A 23114-nucleotide genomic window follows, 5' to 3' on the forward strand; every position below is an offset into this window, starting at 1 on the left:
CCAGGAAACCAAGCCTTATGGGGACTGACTGAGGGAGCTGGGTATGTTTAGCCTGGAGAAGAGAAGACTGAGACGTGATGGGATAGCCATCTTCAAATATGTGAAGATGGCATAAGCTTGTTTTCTGCTGCTCCAGAGGGTAGGACGTGAACGATTCAAATTATAAGAAAGGAAATTCCAACTAAACATTAGGCAGAACTTTCTGATGATAAGAGCTGTTCAACAGTGGAATGGAAGGTGGCAAGACTCTCTTTAACTGCAGTGTGAGTTTTTAAACATTGTTTAAAATCCTGCATGGAGTTTCTTCTAACCAGTGGGCCAAACCCTTTCGGGGGCCCCAATATTTTTTGGGAAGGACCTGCCCACCCCATGTCCTAAATTATTATTATTATTATTATTATTATTATTATTATTATTACCCCACTCATCTGGCTGGGCTTCCCCAGCCACTCTGGGCGGCTTCCAACAAAATATTAAAATATAGTAATGCATCAAACATTAAAAGCTTCCCTAAAAATAAGGGGCAGAGGAGACTGAACACGCAGCCAATCGCGGTGCAGCTTCAGTGGCCAGCTCCTTTCCCTCCTCCTCCTGGCGTAGAGGGGAAGGAGGGTCAAAGAGCCTCACGCAGTTGAAGAGGAGGAGGAGAAGGAGGAGCCACCAGCTATTAAAGCCTTGCTGCTGCCACATTTGACTCCACCCCGGCTCTTCCCAACGTCCTGATGTCGCGCACATGTGACATCACACACGTCCCATGCATGATGTCACCCCTCCCAATCACACTTGCAAGATGGCGCCTCTGCTCCCAGCTCTACAATTCTATGATTCTTTGTTGCATCCAATAATTTCCAGTGTCTGGGAAGAAAGAGTGTTGACAGTCCCTCCTGAAAACGTCGGAGATGTTCAAAAATACAGTAAAGGTTCGCTATCTATGCTAGCATTCGATTGACGGTGGAAATAAGTTGAGAAATAAGACCAAGGGTACATATTGATATAGGAATGTATTAGATAAAATGTAAAAAAATATACTATAATAAGAGTACATTCATTTGTAAAAAAGGAATATACAATGGGATAGACAGGAAGTCCAAAGTGTTTTACATATATGATTTTGGAATAGTTTTTTGTCCTTGTTTTTTTCCTTTAGGTATATAAAGTTGGTATACATGCCAAAAATTATATTATAATTATGATTATAATTATGATAATGTTTACTGATTTAACATAAGAACGTTAATAAATAAATAAAACTCAAAAAAGAAAAGAAAACGTCGGAGAAATTTCTCACCACCATCCCTTAGAAAGCAAAGGGAATCCACCCTTATTTTTATAGAGGGAACATATTTTTGGAAACTGTGTAGGAGGGAGGAATTTGGCCTAGACTTACAGTCCCCACTTGAAAAACAAAGGAGCCTTCCCACCATGTTTCTTTCTGGGTCCAATTGACTCTACAGACGCAGGAAGAAGAGCTGTTTGGCAACAACGAGGAGAGCCCTGCCTTCAAGAACTTCTTGAGCTTGCTGGGAGATACCATAACACTCCAGGACTTCAAGGGGTAGGAGAAAGAAACAGTTGCTTGCATGTATATGCGTGTTTCTGTTTTCTGCGACTGAGCGCTGAGGGAAATTGCGTTCGTAACTGGTAACCAGGTAGTTAAAGACCTCATGTTATGCCTCCTCTGCTGTTCTTCAGACCTTTGGTTAGATTCCTCCCGGCCACAGCCTATGTAACTGTAGCTCATGGCTGCAAGGATGCCTTGGATTTTACGCAATACGTGTGGTATAAAAAGATTCTGCATATTGTTTCCTTGGAGAAGCTAACTCATGAACCAAGGGCTCTGCTGCTCCACAAGATTTTGCAGCCATATGGGGGATTTTTATTTATTTTTCAAATTTTATGTGAAACACATTGCTGAATTTTAATTAAAAAAATGTTTCAGCTCTAGATTCATCTACACACACACACACACACACACACACACACACACACACACACACATGTCTGTTCATTCACTGACAGATTCAAGATGGCAGTAACTGTACTGTCAACCCAATGGCAATGTGATGATTTAGAGGGGAAAGCTTCACTTGAATTAATTGGTGATTTGGCTTAACCACATCTTAACTTCTTTCAGTTTCTGTCTGCCGCCCTAAACACACCTACTTTTGGAATCAGCCCAACTTAACACACAGTGGGGTTTATTTCTGAGTAAACTCAAATGGGTAAAAATAAATGGGGAAACAGATAAGAAACAGGGAAATCCATGAATCCTGACCTCTAACTCTATGCTTTTCCATTGAAAGGCTAATAGTAGTAGTTGTGTTTTTTGGGGGGCGGGGGGGGGGGATTGGACTGTGGATATGGCATTGGGGAGGGACAGAGTTGCCAGCCCCCACTCTGCTTTTTCTTGGATCAAATTTGGATCCAGCCTCAACTTCCCCCAAACAGCAGGAGATCCAATCATGGATCTCAGACATTTCCTCATTTTTAGCTGTCAGTGACTTGGGCATGCAAGATTGCACTGACACACACACACACACACACACACACAGACCCCTGCCACCCCTCATTGATGAAATCAGTATTATTGGTGTCAAAGGTCTGTTTTATTCTTACTTCTTTCCAGCTTTCGTGGTGGTCTCGATGTCACTCACGGCCAGACAGGCACAGAGTCCGTGTACACGGTGTTCAGGGACAGAGAGATTATGTTCCACGTCTCTACCAAGCTTCCTTTCACTGAGGGAGACACGCAGCAGGTAACAGGGCCTTGTATCTTTGGGTATAACATCAAGTGGGGCTAAAAGCCCCATGGCAGAACTTGTGTCTCTCTCTGTCTGTGAGAGAGACCTGGCCTTCATTAAGTGCCCCAGGGGTTCGAGAAAAGGTGAGAATTGCTTTCCACCAGGGTACCAATGACCTGATGGGCCAACTTCGCACAAGTCTTGTGGAAGACCAAAGCAAGCTTGTTTTCTACAGGAGAAATCCGAGAAAGGAAAACAAGTGTTCCACAGAGTTGCAAAGGGGGGCTAGACCAAGATACACCATTTGAAAATGTTTCCACCTAAGGACCCTCATGTACACCCTTCTCCTTTTTGTAAATCTTTTCAGCTTCAGAGAAAGCGACACATTGGCAACGACATTGTGGCCATTATATTTCAAGAAGAAAACACTCCCTTTGTTCCAGACATGATTGCCTCGAATTTCCTCCATGCCTACATTGTTGTGCAGGCAGAAAACCCTGAAGCAGACAGTGCATCTTACAAAGTAAGAGGACCGGGTGGTTTCTCTTCTCTCTCTCTCTCTATCTCTCTCTCTCTCTCTCTCTCTGCATCTGTTTTTAGATCTGACAAATAACTGCTTTGGGAGCTTGTGTAAAGTGTACCTGCTTGGCCAGAGATAAAGAGTTCCTGCTAAGCCTCTTCGAAAATGGTTATTTGTTCTCCGAGAGGCAGCTGGCGCTCACCACGTTGCCGCCGCTCCAGAGGGCGAAGCTATTAGCCTATCTGCGAGTTTGCAGCAAAATTCATTAAGCACGCCGAGCCCGCGCACATCTCTCGTGTCTGTCCTTGAAGCGCGGGCGGATTCAATCCGAGCAAAGGTGGCCAAGCAGGTGGCCGGCAGGACGCTCGCTTCCTTGCGCTCCCAGCTTTGGCCGTGTTAATATTTGCAGTCAGCAAGAGATCAATTCTGTCTTCCGTGGGTTATTTATGACCCCCTGTGTTTGCCCGGTGGATTAAGATGGCTCTCTGTGGAACACCAAGGGCACTTTCGCGAAGCGCCTAACTAAACTATGGAGCTCACTCCCACGGGAGGCAGGGATGGCGGCCGATGGCCTTAAAAGAGGATGGGACACATTCAGAGAGGAGAGGGCTATTGATGGCTACCAGCTACAATGGCTGTGCTGTGCCTCCACTCTCAGAGGCATTACAGTGGTACCTCGGGTTACAGACGCTTCAGGTTACAGACTCCACTAACCCAGAAATAGTACCTTGGGTTTGCTTCAGGATGAGAACAGAAATCGCACGGTGGCAGCGGGAGGCCCCATTAGCTAAAGTGGTACCTCAGGTTAAGAGCAGTTTCTGGTTAAGAACGAATTAAGTTCTTAACCTGAGGTACCACTGTATACTTCTGAAAACCAGTTTCTGGAAACGGCAGGAGGGGAGCGTTCTCTCGCACCCAGGTCCTGTTTGCAGGATTCCCATAGGGGCATCTGGCTGATAACTGTGAGGTCAGGAAGCTGGACTAGATGGGACATTAGCCTGATCCAGTAGCCTTTTCTTACGTTCTTTATTTTTCCTTCCCTTCCATTCAGCTTCATTTACCTCTTTATTTAGGTTTCGGGACATTGTACCTCCTCCTCCATTGCCCTGTGCTGCTGATTTGTTATTCTGACGTTGATTGTTTTTGCATGTTTTTCAATTATTTTAATTTTTACATTTTCGTAGCACTCCTTTAAGCCACAAACATCTGGGGTAGCTCAGTCGGTAGAGCATGAGACTCTTAATCTCAGGGTTGTGGGTTCGAGCCCCACACTGGGCATTGCAGGGGGTTGGACTAGATGACCCTCGAGGTCCCTTCAAACTCTATGATTCTATATATATTTAAAGCACTCTTATTCCACTTCAAGGCCCCACCTGGTGGGGCAGTGCCCTATTTGTTCCAATGGACCAGCCCCTGCTGAAGGCAGTGCTTCTATTTGTGCATTCTGGGTGCTCGATTTTTCTATATCTGACTTTGTGCATTTATTCCCTGTGCTTTCCTATCCCCCCCACCCCCATATAGGTTTTCAAATGTGTTTTTGCTTCATCCCGGATAGGTGGCTGTAACTGCACGAGAAGATGTCCCTGCATTTGGTCCTCCGCTGCCAAACCCTTCTGTATTTCAAAAAGTAAGGAACGTTTACTAGTTTGCAGGCTAAATAAACCTCCTGCTTGTTTTCCCTGCAGGGACAATTGATGACAATGATTTAGAGAATTTGTTTCCTGCTCTTCAGCCAAAAAGGCTCCCAGAGTGGCTTACTTAAAATCAATTAAAGCAAGACAGTCTCTGCTTGCAGGCTTGCAATCCCCCCCCAAAAAAAAACAACAGCCCATGACACACAAGGGGAAGGGACAGGGAGAGAAAAAGGGGGAAATCAAACTCAGGTACAAGTTTTTAACCTGGTGCATCCCATAATGCCCAGCTGGTGCCTGATGGAGCTGGTCTTACAGCAAAGCTGGTGGGAGGAGCTCTGCTTTCCACGTCAGCCACTGAGGCAGTCTGATGGAATGACTGCTCTCAGCTACTTATTTCCCATGAAAGTGGTAGGGGGGCATTTTCAGTGACTTGGTGGAAGTGGGGCACACTGGGCAAAATCTATCTCTCCCCCCCCCGGATGGGGGTCTGCCATTGTAAGATGACAGAGACTTAACATCCCCACCCCCTTTAAGCTTCTGACACTGATGTCAGAAGGCGAAGATTGGGAGGAGAGGTGGGATGCTGAAGAGGCAACGGGGTTTTGTGAGCAGGGAGAGCGGGTGACAGGGAGCAGTTCAGACTCCGTGGCTGAAGCAGAGGAGGGCAGGACTAGAGGCTGCTGAAGAATTTGAGGAGTGTCCTTCTCCTGCAGTGACAAGCTCTGCTCTCTCTCCTGGTCTTCAAGAACACACAGAGTAATGTGGAGGGTGGAACAGAGGTCGGAGGTGGGCAGACACAGTTTGAGACTGTTTAGGAAACATCCGGGAGAAGCGGAGCCTTAGAGAGGGAGGAACGCAGGGGCCTTCAGTCCTGGAAACTGCTTCAAAGGGGCAAGACCTGCTGGGAAAGGTTGTTGAGTTGTACATTGCTTCCTCGAATAAAGAGCCAGATTCATGACAATGGAGCCCTGCGTCTTTCGTGCTGACTCCAGCCCTGACACTATGCATGTTTTTAAGATTCACTGCCAATCTAGTGTGTTGCTGCATGAGGGATGGGGTGTGTGTGCTGTCTTGTCCTTTGCCTCGGGCAGCAAAATTCCATAGGCTGGCCTCAGGGGCTAATAATATTACTGCAGTGGTGAATCCTTGGCTTTGGGACTCCGGGAGTGTGGTGTAGTGGTTAGAGTGCTGGACCTGCGAAACCATTGTTCAAAAATTCCTCGCTTGGCCGTGAAGCTGACTGGGTGATCTTGGGCCTCACTCAATGTCTCTCTGCCTAACCTTTACCTCACAGGATTTGCTGTGAGGCTAATATGGAAGGAGGGGGCAAACATGTACACCACTTTGAGCACTCTGGAGAAACGCCAGGGTATAAATGCAATAAGAAACACAAATAAAGAAGGATTTGGAAACTGTAGCCATGATCACTGGAGATCGCATCCAAAGAATACGAAACGGGCGTGGAGTTTCCAGCTTTCTTTCTGAGCCGTTCCTCCACTCCTTTATTTTCTCTCCTCTAGAACTCAGAATTTCGGGAGTTTCTCCTCACCAAGCTGATCAACGCAGAGAACGCCTGCTGCAAATCAGACAAGTTTGCAAAGCTCGAGGTAAGTCGGGTTGACCTGGAGAAGATTAGCAGTGGAGGACCTCTTCACCTCAAATACTTCTTGCTTTGGAAATTCAGGTCATTTCTGATTTGTTTATGAGGCGGTTATATGACCACAAGTTCTGCATTCATCCTGATTCCCTTGCAGAACATCTTCCCATTAGCCATTCCTTCTTCCCACACTTTTCAAAACATTTCCTTTTCACTTTGCAAACCACAACAAAGTCTGGTTCTTTTTAAAAAGTAGATTTCTTGCACCCAGGTAACCCAGCCAGATGGGTGGGGTATTAATAATAATAATAATAATAACAATAATATTTTTATTATTATTATTAAACCCTTTCAGTTTACTTAAAGGAGCTGAGCTAAAGTTTTAGTATGCTTTTGAATCCCACCTGAAAAACACTGGCAGTCTGGAGGCATTCTTATACAGCCTGGGTGTGGGAACATCTTTTCCAACTAGTCAAATAGACAGGATCTTTTCTGTTCTTCAAGTAAATACCTTTAAGTTCTTCAGATTTTTTTTCAAATATTGTTGGGCTTCTTGCCTTTTACCCTATCAGTCTCCATGGCAATCAGCAGCCACTGGAAATATTGATAAATTCCCCATGTAGCCTATCATTATTAGGGCTGTCACTTGCTCAGATAATTCCTACCATATTGGTTATATGAGCCCTAGAGTGCAATCTTCTCAGGGAAGTGTGTATAGGTTTGCAGTGTGTGTGTGTGTGTGTGTGTGCGCGCGCGCGTATACCCACCAATTAAACTTTGCCCTCCCTGATTAAAATTACCTCCGACTGATTAATCCACAAAAGCTTTAGTTGATTAATCTTGCTTCATCTGCAGATTAAAGCTTGCAGCTCTATTAATTACATACTTATCGCCAATTAACGGCTGAGCTGCATACAGGAGGGCTCAGTTTCCTGAAACAAATCTGATTGTTTCTCTTGAGTCTGAAACCCCCTGAGCTCTTGCTTTTTCACTGCTCTCTAGTTGTCCCAGGTGAAATTTCCACCAGTGGGGCGCTGGGTCATTAATAATAATAATAATAATAATAATAATAATAATAATAATAATAATTTATTTATACCCTGCTCATCTGGCTGGGTTTCCCCAGCCACTCTGGGTAGCTCCCAAGAGAATACTAAAAACCCGATAAAAGATCAACATTGAAAACTTCCCTAAACAGGGCTGCCTTCAGATGTCTTCTGAAAGTCAGATAGTTGTTTACTTCCTTGACATCTGACGGGAGGGTGTTCCACAGGGTGGGCGCCACTACCCTCTGTGTGATTCCCTGCAACCTCACTTCTCGCAGGGAGGGAACCACCAGAAGGGCCTCAGAGCTGGACCTCTGTGTCCGGGCTGAACGATGGGGGTGGAGACGTTCCCTCCGCTATAAAGGCTACTCAACCTACTCATCTGCCAGTCTGCCAGCCCCCACCTGCCTAACTTCTTACTTGCCACCAGCCCAGGGGGTTGGCATGGGCTGTCAGCTTCTTCCTCCTCCTTAATCTCAGCGTTCCTCTTGTGGAACTCACCAGGGAGGAAGAGGACGCAGATGAAACTAGAATGAGCAGACTCTGCTGGCCGTCTGCTTCTCTGCCACTTACTGGTGGTCTCCCTGCCTTCTCCTTCTAGTTTTGTCCCCATCCTCCTCCTTGCTGAGCTCTACAAGGGAAACAGAGACCAAGGAGGAAGGTATTGAGATACCATCTCCTGGAATGGTTGTAAGTATGAAGGCAGGCAGGCAGGCAGGCAGGCAGGAGGCAACTGAAGGACAGGCTGAGGCTGGTGGGACACCAACCCATTCACTCTTTTTTTAAAATAAAAAATATTTATACTTTTCAGGTATATACTTTTCACTGATTTTGAAATCATTTTCACATTTCAAAACTTGACTTCATTTCCCCTTTCTGCAGTTCCTTAAATTTATTTTTAATATCTTCTGCATATCCTAATTAACTTAATTTGCTCATTTATTCACCTTCTCTAAATATATACTCTTATAAAACTGCAGGTTATTACTAAAATCCTACCAATGTTTTTTTATGTTTACAATTTATCTGTAAATATTCAATAAAGCATTTCCATTCTTTTATAAAAAAGCTTGTTATCTTGATTTCTTCTTGTTCCAGTAAGTTTTGCCATTTCTGCATATTCCATAAGTTTTTGTCTCTGTTCTTCCTTTGCTGGGACTTCTTCTTCTTTCCATTTCTGAGCAAGTAACATTCTTGCCGCTGAAGTAGCATACATAAATAGGTTTCTGCAAAGTTTAGGTAGTTCCGTCCCTATAATTCCCCAAAGAAAAGCTTCTGGTTTGCTTTTCTGTTTTTACAAACACTATTTTAAACATCCTTTTCATTTCATTATATATCATTTCCCAGTAAGCCACCATAACATTCACTCTAATGGAACCACCTCTAGGGGCTATGAGGCCACGCTCAGCCTCTGGATTCCTCTTTGGCCAGGCTGTTACAGCATCATGAGAACCCAACCTATCAATGCATTGCTACTTTGCTCATGATCAGTTGTACCTTTAAAAGCCATTGTTGCCTTCTGACATGCTTTCAGGACCGGACGCGAGCCGCCCTCTTGGACAACCTCCATGACGATCTCCATATTCACACACAAATGATGTTGGGCTTGGGCTCAGAGGAGGACAAGCTGGAGAATGGGGCCCACGGAGGATTCTTGGAATCGTTTAAGGTAACGGAGAAGCTTTGCTCTCGATTTCCAGTTTTCATCAGGTCTGGGGCCTAGACTGCAGTGTGGGGGAAAGGGCTAAAACTAGGACTGTGCACCAGATCTGGCCAAATCCAAGACCCTGAACCAAATCAGGCTGATATCGGATTTGGCCAAATTGGATTGAGGCAGCCTCATATCGCCTGCAGTTGGATCGGGTCCACTTGGAACAGTCCAGTGCTGTAAAAAGGGGGCGGAGGGGTGTCTGGCAGCAAGGAGAGAACCATAGAATGTTTGGAATTGTGGTCCAAATTTGACCCAAATTTGGGCAACTCTGGTGTAAACTATACTGAACTAGATGGGCTAGTAATCTGACTCACAAAGGCAGCTTCCGAATAAGGCCATTGGGTGGGATCCTTTTATTCCTAGATCCCCGGCCTTTTCCTGCGCACCACACTATCTCCCCAGCTACAGCTGCTTGGAACATCTCCCAAAACCTTTGTCTGAAAGGACCATTTCGTTACAAGATACCCTCCCCTCCCCGCCTGAGACATGCTAACGCTCCTCTCTAATGCCTTCTCCGCGTTGATATGAAATTGGATTTCCTTGCTCTTTTGGCATTTCAGGGTGTCCCAGGGCTTGCGAGGAAAACAACTGTCGAAATAATTTTACAGCTGCCTTTTTACCTCTGGACAGCTCTGCTGGTCTGCTTGATAGCTTATTTACTTCTCAGCATGTTTCCCGTGTAGATATGTAATGGGACGAGAGACGGGGAAACAGACGGCTATCTCTCTCCCCTCCTCCTCCAGGACGCAGCAAGGAATCACAGAAGTTCATTTTCACTTTGTTGTCGCTTTCACACACTGAGGGAATCAGATTTTTGTTTCCAGTTAGCTCTGAAGTCAGGCAGGTAGCGGTAAGTAGCTTGAAGTAATGGCACAAAACTGTATGGATCTACTCAGAAGTAAGTCCCGCCTGCTTCAGGGGCTGTTGTTTCCTGCAAGGAAGTACTGGATTGTCCACGGACTAGAAATGGGGGAGGAATTTGATTCAGTTCGCCCTTAAAGGCTCATCTACCTCATTCATGCTTTTGGAAACAATATGCAAACTGAAACGACCCTGGTTTTTTTGACATTTTGCAAGGACAGCCAGAAAAAAATGTCCAAGAATGCATATACCAGTGTGAAAGTGTGCATGTAAGAAAATGCAGATATTGGTGAAAATAACAGAAGAGCATTACATAGGGGGAAATGGGATACAAGCAGAATTCCACACCAAAATGCAAATCAGTTTTCACAAAGTCTTTAAAAATAAATCACAAACTGATGTGGAATTGTGGAGAAACGAACTTGAGATTTGGAAATTGAGGAACGCTTCCCAGTCCTTGTAACCTTCTTTCCTTGAATGGCCACCAAGGAGTGCTTTCCCTTGTGGATTCCTGGATTTTGTTTTCTGAAGCAGAGCCAACAACTTAATAACCCTCCATTCTTTTATTGATTCCCGCCACTCCACCCAAAATAAATCTGCATGTGAACAGTTTCCAATTCCTTCATTTACATCTCTTCCACGCACTTCCCCACTGCTCTATTGCCCATATAAAACACGGTTTTAAAAAAGTAATATTGATATGATATTCATGGCTGCATAGAGATTCTCAGTGGGCACTACATTTTACTAATTCCTTTTGTGCTTTAATAAAACTCTACAAAGATGCAGTCTTCGCGTGATTGAATAGATACGGTTTTGTGAAGATATTTATTGAATGCTTTGATCTTGAAAGTCCTTAATGGGTTGAGATGGAGGTGGTTTGGGGGCAGCATGACCAGTTCGACCAAACTGGATGCCATGCTGCAGGAGGCGCCAAAACAATCCTGTAGAATGGAGCATGAGAGGCAAGGTGAGCCGGATTCTAGCATTGCACAGGGCACCACTGAAATTTGTCCATCACTGCTCAGGACCACAGTATTTGAAGGAGAGCCTCTTCTCATGTGCCTCTGCCTTGAGATTGTCATCCCTCAGCTAGTGAGGCATGCTTGGGTGGCTGGAAGGAAAAGGGTGTTTTTCAACATAGGCCACCACAACCCATTGCCTACACACCCCTAAAGAAGCTTGCAGCAATTCTACCTGTGACATGCAAGCTTCAAGACCAGCTTGCAATTGCATCAGTACATTTCCGAGCACAAATCAAAGTGTTGGTGCTGACCTTTAAAGCCCTAAACGGCCTCGGTCCAGTATACCCGAAGGAGTGTCTCCACCCCCATCGTTCTGCCTGGACGCTGAGGTCTAGCGCCGAGGGCCTTCTGGCGGTTCCCTCATTGCGAGAAGCAAAGCTACAGGGAATCAGGCAGAGGGCCTTCTCGGTAGTGGCGCCCGCCCTGTGGAACGCCCTTCCAGCAGATGTCAAAGCGATAAACAACTACCTGACATTCAGAAGACATCTTAAGGCAGCCCTGTTTAGGGAAGTTTTAAACGTGTGATATTTTACTGTACTTTTGGTTTTTATGGAAGCCGCCCAGAGTGGCTGGGGAGGCCCAGCCAGATGGGTGGGGTATAAATAATAAATTATTATTATTATTATTATTATTATTATTATTATTATTATTATTATTATCATGCATCAGTGGTCAACTGTAGACATGGAAAGTTGCTGGCCAATTGCAAACGCTTCTGTTCTGAAATTCAGAAACTTTATTCTAGAGAAGTTGGTATTCAGGAAGAGTGGAATTCAGGGCAGAGCAGGAACAATAAAGCATCGAATGTTGGGAGGTGGGGGGGGGGAGGACTATTAAGAACATAGGAAAAGCCTACTGGATCAGGACAATGGCCCACCCCGTCCAGCATTCTGGGCACACAGTGGCAAGCCAGATATGCTTGCCAGAAATGCAGAGAATCCCAACTCATGTGTTTGTGTTCAAGCACTGATTTCCCTTTCTCTATCTGTTATATGTACAGAATACTAATAAACCGCAAACTGATCCTGTGTTCAGTGTTGATTTGTTTCAAGAACAATCAGACGTGTGTATTGGTGTCGATGAAATGTGTGCAACTAGCTCTTGTTTTGATGGGAGCCATTCTGAAATGAGTAGCCCATCATTCACAGGGCTCATAAAACCCACAGAAGACAAGGGAGCTGATGCAAGAGAGCAGGAAAGTTTGGGTTCAGCAGGCTGATGAGGTCACCACGAAGGGGCAAACCTGGATTACGAGGCAGAGGCAGAACCTGGTGTGACCTGGGAGAAGTCACAGAAGTATAGGGCTGAGGAAGCGACAGTCAACCTTGGCTGAAATCCGCCCAGTGAAGGACAGCCCACCTCCTTCTGAGGCAACACGTTCATTGCCAATCAGATCCTACTGTTGGAACCTTTCTCCTAAGGTCGAGCTGAAATCTGCATCCCTCCAATTTCCATCCATTTCTAACCTTGCCTTTTGGAGTGACAGAGGAGGGGTTACCATGATGTGACCTTGAAAAGCTGTGATCTTGGAAGATGGTGGACTCTCCTTCATTTGGAGGTTTTTAAACAGAGGTTGGGGGGGCACTTGTCATGGATTCTTTAGCTGTGATCCTTGTGTTGCTAGGTTTGGACTAGATGAACCTTGGGGTCCCTCTGTGATTCTATGACCGCTCACCAACAGTCCTTTAATGGTCTTCCCTTTGAGATCCAGAGATGACCAAGGACTGTTCCATCAACCTAGTTGCATCATGCATAGGGAATCCTGGTAAGATTCTCAATGTATGCTGCTTGCAGAGTAGGGCCAGAGGTATCTTTGCACATGTGCACACTCTTTCCCAATGCTAGTGTGGGGTTACCATCATCCACCCAGAGATTCTCATACTCACAGAAAGCTCTCCAGCTGCTACCAGTCAATGTTGAGATAATACTGAGCTAGATAGATCAAGGGTCTGACTGCCTTATACCGAGACTGCTTCCTGTGAAGTTATGAAATGCTTGCCAACTTATGCCAGGAGATGAATGGAGGAAATGATCTGTTAATGCTTCTTGAGCTATCAGCAAAAGTATTGGCAACAATATCCTCTGGGAGCCACTGTGCAACTCATGGAGGGAGCATGGTGTGTCTCCGGTTCACGGACAACAATTAGCTCTGCTTTCCCCTTGCATCTGGATCAGGTGCAGCACTGTTGTCTGGAGAATCACAGACTTAGAGAGTTGGAAGGGACCCCAAGGGTTATCTAGTCCAACCCCTAGTGGTGCTTGAGGACCAACAAGCTGAAACTGAATCCTGACAAGATGGAGGTGCTGTGGATTGGTAGATCTGGGGTCCAGGAACTGCACTCCCCCTGAAGGATCAGGCATATAGTCTGGGGGTCCTCCTGTCTCCTGCTTTGACCATTGAGGCCCAAGTGGCTTCACTGCCTGTTTCCATCTCCCCCTGGATTTCTAGCTGAAGCTGTTCCTGAGCTTGCAAAAACAACCCATCCTGTGGAAGCCTCCTAGTTAGATTACTGTTGAATACTCTCTGTGGGGCTGCCCTCAAGGATGGTCTGCTGATTGCAGCTGGTGCAAAATGCAGGTGCTGGACCATCAAGCGGTTTGGCTGCCTGGAACACATAACACTGGGTCCTAAAAGGTTTCCACTAGTTGCCCATATGTCCCAAGACCGTCTCTCTGAACTGAATGGCTTAGGAACCAGCTTTTATTTATTTTATTTTTTTGGAAGCACAACACTGTAACGTTAGCCAGATGTGGACTGGAATAAAAATCCCATTAAGGACCTCTCGAAGACTAGCAATGAGGGAGCCATTTCCCTAGGAAAGGAGTTCCAAAGTGCAGGGGCACCACCCGAAACGGTTTTTTGTTTTTTGTTTTGCCTGTGGTACACCGTACACATCAGTTTAGAGCTGTCACTGGTAGCCCAGATGTCAGGGTATTTGATGCAGATCTTAGGTTGGACAGGCTCCTACAGGGGCAAGCATGTGCTCCTGTGCGCTGCTAAAGCACCACACAAAAATAATCTCAATGCAGTCATACTATGAGTATATCAAGAATGCACTCCTGCAAACCACCACACCAAAAGGATGGATATGCACAATGCTCTGTGCAAAGATACGCTTACTGGGGACTTGAGCACTCTGTAACACCATACCAACTGTCTAGTTACACTAAACAACCAATCTCTTTAACGATTGCAGTGAGCGCTCCTGTCAGAGGAGTCAAGTTGCACCCAAAATTGGGGGGCGGGGCGGGGGGGGGGGGCGTCACACACATGTGATGTCTCAAGCATTGCGCAATGCATGATGCGCATCAGGAGGAGGTCGATAGTGGGAGGAGGCAAGGCCCAGCGAGGCCCAGCGAGGGTCACTGAGGCCATGAGGCTCGCCCCCACTGCCACGAGACCCGGCCCCTCAAGCTTGGGGCAGGGGCAGGGCTCAGCCCAGTCCCGACAGACTTCTTTAGGGGGGAGGGGAGGCTGAAGACACTTCAGCCCTATGGAGTTGGCGCCTATGGCTCCTGTTAACCTATTACGAACATAATTTGTACACTGCCTTTCATTTCATGAAGAAATTCCAAGGCAGCTCACAAACGAAAAATAACAAGAATCAAACTAATGATAAAAGAATACAGGTACCCTTCATTAATACAGATACTCAAGCAAGAACACCAGAGCATCTTAACTGTTAAAACAACAGCCAAAGGAAGAGCTTCAAGTCAGGGGATGCTTATCTAAACAGGTGTGTCTTAAAGAGTTGGTAAAATGTCAGTAAATATGAGGACTCCTGTATTTTGGGGGATCCAGCCAGTCAGCCACACCCTTTCCCACGCTACTCTATTCCTATTCAGTATTTCATGCCCACTGAGCATGCATGATCTACATTTGGCAGATGCTCTTTTCACTCCTTAGTATTTCCCCCATAAATATTTTTGTGCTGCTACAAACCTGTATTAACCACCACCCCCCAAACCTCCCGATACCACCCTCTTATGTACTGATAATGTGGTTTCAGGTTGTTGTTTTTTTGGGGTGACTTAAGACCCACAGTTTGCAATGTGTAGATTTGTTGTTGTTGTGTTGTTGTTTAGTTATTTAGTCATGTCCGACTCTTTGTGACCCCATGGACCAGAGAATGTCAGGCACTCCTGTCTTCCACTGTCTCCCGCAGTTTGGTCAAACTCATGCTGGTAGCTTCGAGAAGACTGTTCCACCATCTCGTCCTCTGCTGTCCCCTTCTCGTTGTGCCCTCCATCTTTCCCAACATCAGGGTCTTTTCCAGGGAGTCTTCTCTTCTCATGAGGTGGCCAAAGTATTGGAGCCTCAGCTTCACGATCTGTCCTTCCAGTGAGATACTATAGTACAAAATTGTGACGTTATTTCAAATGGTAAATTGTGGCAAATTTCTGATCAAGATCTTAACTTTCCAATTCTTCTTGTCACCCCTTGCCAGAGAGCCATCCGGGTCCGCAGTCACTCCATGGAAACCATGGTTGGGAGTCAGAAGAAGCATCAGAGCGGAGGAATCCCTGGTAGCTTGAGCGGAGGGATTGCGCACAACAGTGGCGAAATAACGAAGGCCACCTTTTCTGTAAGTGCAGTACAACTAGGGTGTGTCCACCCCTTGTTTGTGGCGGAACCTGGCTCTTCGCAGCACTGACTGGCTGGCAGCCATGCCATCACAACCTCTTCTTCTCTCTGTGTTTCAAAACGTTCATTCCATTCCCCAGTCCAAAAAGGAGATGTACTCTTGATTGCATAAACCAAGTATGTTTGTGTGTACAACAGTATCTTATGCAGTTATGGAAGATTTGGGGTATCTTTGGGATTATTTTATAGTCTTATATGCATTGCCAGTATGTAAAATAAAAAAATTAAGATTGCTATGCAGTTCACAGGCAACTGTGAGCCTGGTAAAAGGGTTATAATTTTGTTTGCCTGTCTCCTCAGCCTCCGGTATCAGCAGCTACAGCCAAGAACCAGTCCAGGAGTCCCATAAAGAGGCGGTCAGGGCTGTTCCCTCGTCTGCACACTGGATCAGAGAGCCAGGCAGAGCCTCGGACTCGATGGTAACTTGCTCAGAACAGATGGATAGTTCTGGTGCCGTGCATTTCTGGAGCCATTGCAATACAGTGGTGCCTCTGGTTATGAACTTAATTCGTTCCGGAGATCCGTTCTTAACCTGAAACCATTCTTAATCTGAGGTACCACTTTAGCTAATGGGGCCTGCCACCGCCGCGCCGCCGTTGTGCAATTTCTGTTCTCATCCTGGGGCTAACCTGAGGTACTACTTCTGGGTTAGCAGAGTCTGTAACCCGAGGTGTTTGTAACCCGAGGTACCACTGTATGTTTTATTTTCGTTGTAGCTATAGCTTTCAAACTCTGCTGCCCCTGGAACAACATGAAAATTGTTGAGGGTTGAGGCAGACATCTTAACGATTTTTCCATTTGTTTAGTAGTTGTAATTAGTTGTGCTGGATGCTAGCGTGTTTACATTTATATATGTGTTTACTAGGAGCTGCACCCAGCTCCACCTGACCACCACCCCTCATCTCATGAAAGCCACTCTTCCTCTCACCCCATACTCTTTGTCAAAGCCACCCTTCTCTTGACACCTCACAAAAAAAACCCTTCCCTTAGACTTTGCAATACCTCCACTCACTGGCCTGGGGCACCAGGCTGCTTATTCATATGACTTACTTGCTGGATTGCCTCCACCTCTGGTTCCCTTCTCTTCACCCTCCTATACTGCTGCTATGGCTCTGCAGCTCTGAGAGATCACTTTGTTGTCATGCTGTAGTTTGCAGTGACACCTGTTGGCAGCCATGTGAACTGCAGCGTGACAACATCATTAGCAAAATATTATTAGTAGAGATATTCCTCACCTTCCTGCCAGCCACAAATTTATTCCTCTGAGGAAGGCAGAGATTCCTACCTCATCACTTCTGCTCTTCCTCACTTCAGGGACAGACCTCTGGGTTCAAAGAGTGATGGAGCAGTCACTGTGCTGACAGCTCTGTACACACACTTATTTATGCTGTTCCTACCCAGCCTTACAGCCACATCTGAGACCTGCTGGAGCAGAATGTTAACAGTATGAGAAGGCAAGATAGATTTGTTTGAAAGTTATGCTACTCTAGTGTTTTGCTCTTTTCATAGTGACAGTGGCTCAGGAACACCGAAGACCCCTGAAGGAGGACACACTTCTCAAGAAATCAGGTCTGAGGCCTCTTCAAACCCAAGCTCTCCAGAGATCTGTCCCAACAAAGAGAGGTAAGTAAACACAAATCGTGTCCATACCATGCGTTGAAACTACATGGCTTCCCCCAAAGAATCCTGGGGGTTGTAGTTTGTAAAGGGTGTTGGGAACTATAGCTCTGTGAAGAGTAAACTGCAGTTCCCAGGATTCAAGAGAGATTGATTGTTAAACCACTCTAAAAACTGTAACTCTGGGAGGGGAATTGGGGTCTCCTAACAACTCTCAGCTACTCCTGAACAAACCACAGATCCCAGATCTGGCTGTTTAAAGTGGTATCATTGTGCTTTAATTGTATGGTGTGAATATGTGGATACAACCCAAAGTCTGAACCGGGGGGGGGGGGGCGGGGAGAGAACAAAAAAGGATGGCAGATAAGCTCTGGAAACAATATGGGGTATTACAGAACCCCGAATCCTGGGGGAGGAATTCAGAGAGGGGGATTTTTCTAAGCTCCATCACCACCATCGAGCTTTAATTTTCTGCCTTCTTCTCCTTTGACTCCAGGCCATTTATTAAACTCAAAGAAAACGGAAGGTCAAACATCTCCCGTTCATCCTCAAGTACCAGCAGCTTCAGCAGCACGGCAGGCGAGAGTGAAAACATGGAAGAATATGAAAGCCTGGTAATAATGCAGTTTTCGCTTTCCGATATTGACTGGTCTCTCAGGGGGCCAATGTTCCTGAGCCGGTTGACATTTGCATAAACCAGGAGGCACACAGCTGCCCCCACCTTCTCCTCGGGCACAATATCATTTCAGCCTCTCAGTCTCGCAACCACATCCATCTCTCCGACACGCCAATAAGCCGGGGGTCGCCCAGGGGGTGCTTTTGTAATTGTGTCGCGTGTCACAAGATGGCTGCCATGGGGCAAATTACAAAATGGCCAGCGTGGCGCGTGTGGAACATTCCAAAATGGCTGCCGTGGTTTGTTTGGCGTAATGAGTTTTGCATAGGAGAAGACCAGCCAGGCACTGATTAAGAGAAACAAACATTCCCTTGCGTGTTGTGGTTTTTGAGGGGATAGTTCCTGAGACCTTTTGCGGATAGCGTAGGAGGAACTGGCAGGCACACGGGCACTTGCAGCCACCATGTTGGTGACCCCTGCCCCAAACACATAGCTCCCCCTCTTCAAATATACTCCAGGAACAAAATGTGTGTTGCACTTCGCCATCAAGCCTCCAACTCTCTCCCTTTCCCTCGATCTCCCTCAGGGCAGCCAGCCTTCCACAGCGTCACCATTCAAGCAAGACGTCTTTGTCTACAGCCCTTCCCAAAGTAATGAGAATCCGGCTCTGGCATCTGCCGCCACACCGGTGATAATGAGCAGGAGCCCAACAGGTGAGTTGGGCAAAAGTTACCAAGATGGTATTAGTAGGAGCCTGGTGGTGGTTATGGCCTGCGCTGGATTTCGGGCAGTGTGGGTGCTGAGCTGAGGGGGTGCAAAAATTGAGAAGATCCAGTATTGAGAAGATCCATTTGGAGGTGCCAAGTTTTGGGGCCACTCGGGGCATCACGTTAACAAAGATTACCAAAGTCCGCCCCTGGTTATGGCAATGGATGTCTCATGACACGGCTACATTAGTAAAAAACCAACCAAACAAAAAACAACAACCAGCATTTTGAATGCGTTGTAAACATGCAACACCAGATGGCGCTGGGGAACAAAACAAAATTATTTGCGGTTTTCCATAGCAGGTTTTTTTTTTTTTTTGTTAAAACGATTTAGTTTCTGACTTATTTATAGCATCCTTCCCCCCCCCCCCCCCCGCGTGTGTAGATCCACCCTCAGTCAGACATGTTGGGTGGCAATTTTTTCCTTCTGTCCTCCACCTTCGAACTTATGCTTTTTTTGTATAGTTATCGGTCTGTGGGTGCTAAATGGCTGGGTTCAATAGATGTTCGAATTTAATTAGAGCTTGAGTGTGAAAAGGGAATGTCAGACGTGTGTGTGTGTGTGTGTGATAGGTTGTGTAGCCCCACTTCGAAGCCCCTGAAAGTAACATGTGACTAAGTCAGACCCTGTATGCTGAGCAGGATGCTGACCATAGTGAATCTAATGGAATCAACAAGTGTAAGACAAGTGTAAAAGTCAATTAACTCCAGTTAATTTCCTTCAAGGCTGTGATGGCCTGGGGATAATGATACATTAGTGCACCAAAAGGAGTAGGGCCTTTGCCACCTTGAGCTATTTAGAGAAAAGGTGGTCTATAAATAATAGAATTGTAGAGTTCGAAGGCACCCTGAAGATCATCTAGTCCAACCCGCTGCAACGCAAGAAATATGTAGCTGTCCCAAATGGACACCATGCTCTAACCAACTGAGCTATCCAAGCTGACATGAAATGTACAGTAATAATAAGTAATAATAATTTTTAAAAATCAAGCAGAATCAGGGCACACATAAGATCAGAATGTGCTGGGCTGCCTTATCTGTGACAAGTTTCCCTGAGCTCCCCATGAGGCTTTTACAGTGACAAAAATAGAAATTTGCTTCACTCGATTAACCAACTTGGATTGCTCTTGGTGATTAGTAAGCACACCTGCATGGCTGGGGCACTGTGGAGAAATCAGCATATATAAAAACGGGTCTGTTTTGTCACATAGATCAACCTAGGAAAAAGAGGAAGATCTTCAGGTCTCCTTTCCTTCTCTCCCTCTCTCTCATTTTCTTTGCACCCCCCTCCCACTCCTTTCATCAAAAACTTCAATAATTGGTTAAGCATTTCATTTCCGGTTGCTCTCCTCCTGATACATGTAAAAGACGATCACTGGGGAGTCCTACTTAGAAGTAAGCCCCAGTGAGGTTGAGCGGAACTTGCTATCAAGGAAGTGGGTTGAGACTGCAGCCATATTGCCTGTTTTCCTGGGCAATTCATTATTATTATTATTATTATTATTATTATTATTATTATTGCAATTCTTTATCATCATCATCATCATCATCATCTATTTTTTATTTTATTTATTTATACTTTTCAAGTTTATACATTTCAGTAGTTTTACAACCATTTTGACATTTCAAAACTTGACTTCCTTCCCCCTCGTTCTGTGGTTCCTTAAATTTGTTTTCAATATCTTCTGCATATCCAAATTAACTTAATTTGCTCATTTATTCGTCTTCTTTAAATATATGCTCTTATAAAACTGCAGGTTGTTACAGTAATCTGGCCAGTGTTTTTATCTGCTTATAATCTATCTGTAAAGATTCAATAAACCATTTCCATTCTTTTATTTTAAAAAATTGTTATCTTGATTTCTTCTTCTTCCGGTAAGTTTTGCCATTTCTGCATATTCCATAAGTTTTTGTATCCGTTCTTCCTTTGCTAGGACTTTTTCTGGGCAATTCTTAACTACTCTGAAATAATGAAAGACTCTAACCCTGCGTACATCACAATAAAGTTAAAGCACATGGCTCCCCCTGCCCCCAAATCCTGGAAACTGTAGTTTGTTTAAAGTGCTAGGAATTGTAGTTCTTTAAGGGGTAAACTACAGTTCACGGGATGGCTTGGGGAAAATCATGTGAGCAGGCGGCCCTCCTCCCATTTCCAGGCCACCGCAAAATTAACACATTGTTGTTTTCATTTTAACAGTGTCCTTCTGTTAAACTAAACTGGTTCCAGTCTGGTTTAGATTCATTCCATTACAGTGGTGCCCCGCAAGACAAATGCCTCGCAAGACGAAAAACTCGCTAGACGAAAGGGTTTTCCGTTTTTTGAGGTGCTTTGCAAGACAAATTTCCCTATGGGCTTGCTTTGCAAGACGAAAACGTCTTGCAGGTTTGCTTCCTTTTTTCTTAAAGCCGTTAATACCCGGGGAATCCGCGCTCCGCAAGACGAAAAAATTGCAAGACGAAGCAACTCGCGGAACGAATTAATTTCATCTTGCGAGGCACCACTGTAAATCTGGGGTAGCCAAAATGGTGCCCTCTAGATGACTCCAACTCCTATCATTCCCAGACAGGAATGATCAGGAATGACAGGGGTTGTGATCCAGCGACATTTAGAGAGCACCTCATTGGAGACTCTTGAGTTCAATCATTTGAAGCAAACACCGGTTTTTTTTCACTGGGTTATTATTATTATTTCAAACAGATATGAAGAGCAGGAATTCTCCGAGGTCAAATCTTAAATTTCGTTTTGATAAACTTAGCCATTCAAGTTCTGGCCCGGTAAGTTTGAACGTATCAACCTGCCGTAGACTTAAGACATTGGTCAATCTACAGCTGGGGAACCTTTGGCCCTCCGGATGTTACAGGAACTACAACTCCCATCATCCCCTGCCATTAGCCATGCCTGCTTGGGCTGATGGGAGTTGTAGTTCAGCAACATAAGTATACAACAAGAGTCTGTACATTGGCCAGTCTAGTCATAGAATTAGAAGGGACCCTGAGGACCATCTAGTCCAAAGCTTTGCAATGCAGGAATACACAGCTGTTCCATACAGGGATCGAACCTGCAACCTTGGTGTTACCAGCACTACGCTCTACCCAATTGAGCTATCCAGGCCCTGTTCTCACAGAGGTCAACCATATGTGTATGTCCCAAGGGGAGGCTCGCAAGCGTGACATGAGTGAAGCAGCAATCTCTCCATCTGCAGTTCCCAGCAACTAGGATACAGAAAAGTTGGAAAAGGTTCAGAAAAGGGCCACCAAACTGATCAAAGGGAATGGAGCAACTCCCCTAGGAAGGGACATTTGGGACTTTTTTTTTAGTTTAGAGAAAAGGCAACAAGATTGAAGTTTAGGAAATTATGCATGGGCAGGAGAAACTGAATAGAGAAAAGTCCCCACCCCCTGGTCTCTCATAACGCCGGAAGGCATCCAAAGAAGATTGTGGAAGATAAAGGAAAGTGGAAACAGTAGAACTCACTGCCACATGAGGCAGTGATGGCCACTAACTTGGACGGCTTTAAAATTCCTGGAGGTGAAGGCTATCAGTGGCTACTAACTTATTATGTCTAAGGACGTAATAAGAATAGCCCTCCTGGATCAGGCCTGCCCTCACAGTGGCCAACCAGATGGCTGTGGGAAACCAGGAAGTGGAATACAAGTTCCAGGACCCCATACTTCTGGCCATGCATGAGGTGGGTGGGGGCCAATGGGAGGTGGAGTCCACATACGTGGAGGGCAACACATCACTGCAATAGAGCAAATGAGGCATGAAGTGAAGTCAGCCGATCCTTTTCCTTTCCTTGCAGACACATTAGCTGACGGATAAGACTACAGACCTCCCAAAAAGGTGAGTCGGTTGGGCTAAGGTCTCACAGAGATGGTCCTCCTGTACCTTCTGTTTTCTGTTTTTGCATCCAGCAGGAGGTAAGAGGCAGAGGTGCTGAGGAGGGGGGTGGCAGGGGCTTCCCCACCCGAAATTTAAATGAAGGAGCCAGGTCCCCTCAAAGTTCTGTGGCAGCTGTGCACGCATGCCGTGGGGCATGCTGATGGCGTGTGCACACATCACAGGGCATGCGTGCCCAGCGTGCTAATGTCATGTTGGCCTGGGACCCCACAATTGCAAGGGCAAGGCAGCACATGTGGGGTGAGGGAAGACTGATTCAGTCCAGAACCCAGACCTGAACCCAGATTGAACTTAATCAGGATAACCAATTACCATCCAGGAATGCTTGCAGTTGTTCCACCACAAACTACTGCAACACACTCTGCGTAGGGCTACCTTTGAAGGTGACTCAGAAACTACAACTAATCCAGAATGTGGCAGGTAGGCTGGTGAC

The 23114-nt window shown here is 45.7% G+C and overlaps 1 protein-coding gene and 1 long non-coding RNA gene across 13 annotated transcripts in view; one reads left to right on the forward strand and one right to left on the reverse strand.

The window, feature by feature from the left end:
* Window positions 1-23114, forward strand: part of RAP1GAP2 (RAP1 GTPase activating protein 2) — a 194404-nt gene that overhangs the window by 169869 nt on the left and 1421 nt on the right. For all 12 annotated transcript variants that reach the window (XM_079955552.1, XM_079955559.1, XM_079955553.1 and 9 more), the window contains 13 exons: window positions 1455-1555; window positions 2627-2756; window positions 3109-3264; window positions 4817-4888; window positions 6416-6502; window positions 9073-9207; window positions 15584-15721; window positions 16081-16199; window positions 17290-17403; window positions 17894-18011; window positions 18600-18726; window positions 21479-21555; window positions 22584-22624. In XM_079955552.1, the coding sequence (XP_079811678.1) occupies window positions 1455-1555; window positions 2627-2756; window positions 3109-3264; window positions 4817-4888; window positions 6416-6502; window positions 9073-9207; window positions 15584-15721; window positions 16081-16199; window positions 17290-17403; window positions 17894-18011; window positions 18600-18726; window positions 21479-21555; window positions 22584-22592 (1383 nt within the window). In that variant the 3' untranslated portion in view covers window positions 22593-22624. The remainder of the gene's footprint in view (window positions 1-1454; window positions 1556-2626; window positions 2757-3108; window positions 3265-4816; window positions 4889-6415; window positions 6503-9072; window positions 9208-15583; window positions 15722-16080; window positions 16200-17289; window positions 17404-17893; window positions 18012-18599; window positions 18727-21478; window positions 21556-22583; window positions 22625-23114) is intronic.
* LOC307204376 lies at window positions 14598-17283 on the reverse strand. The gene is made up of 2 exons (XR_013833653.1): window positions 17066-17283; window positions 14598-15485 (listed from the first exon to the last, which is right to left on the reverse strand). It is a non-coding gene; the product is annotated as an uncharacterized lncRNA (long non-coding RNA).

The sequence above is a fragment of the Podarcis cretensis genome (genome assembly GCF_951804945.1).
Source record: "Podarcis cretensis genome assembly, chromosome: 15".
Lineage (NCBI taxonomy): Eukaryota > Metazoa > Chordata > Lepidosauria > Squamata > Lacertidae > Podarcis > Podarcis cretensis.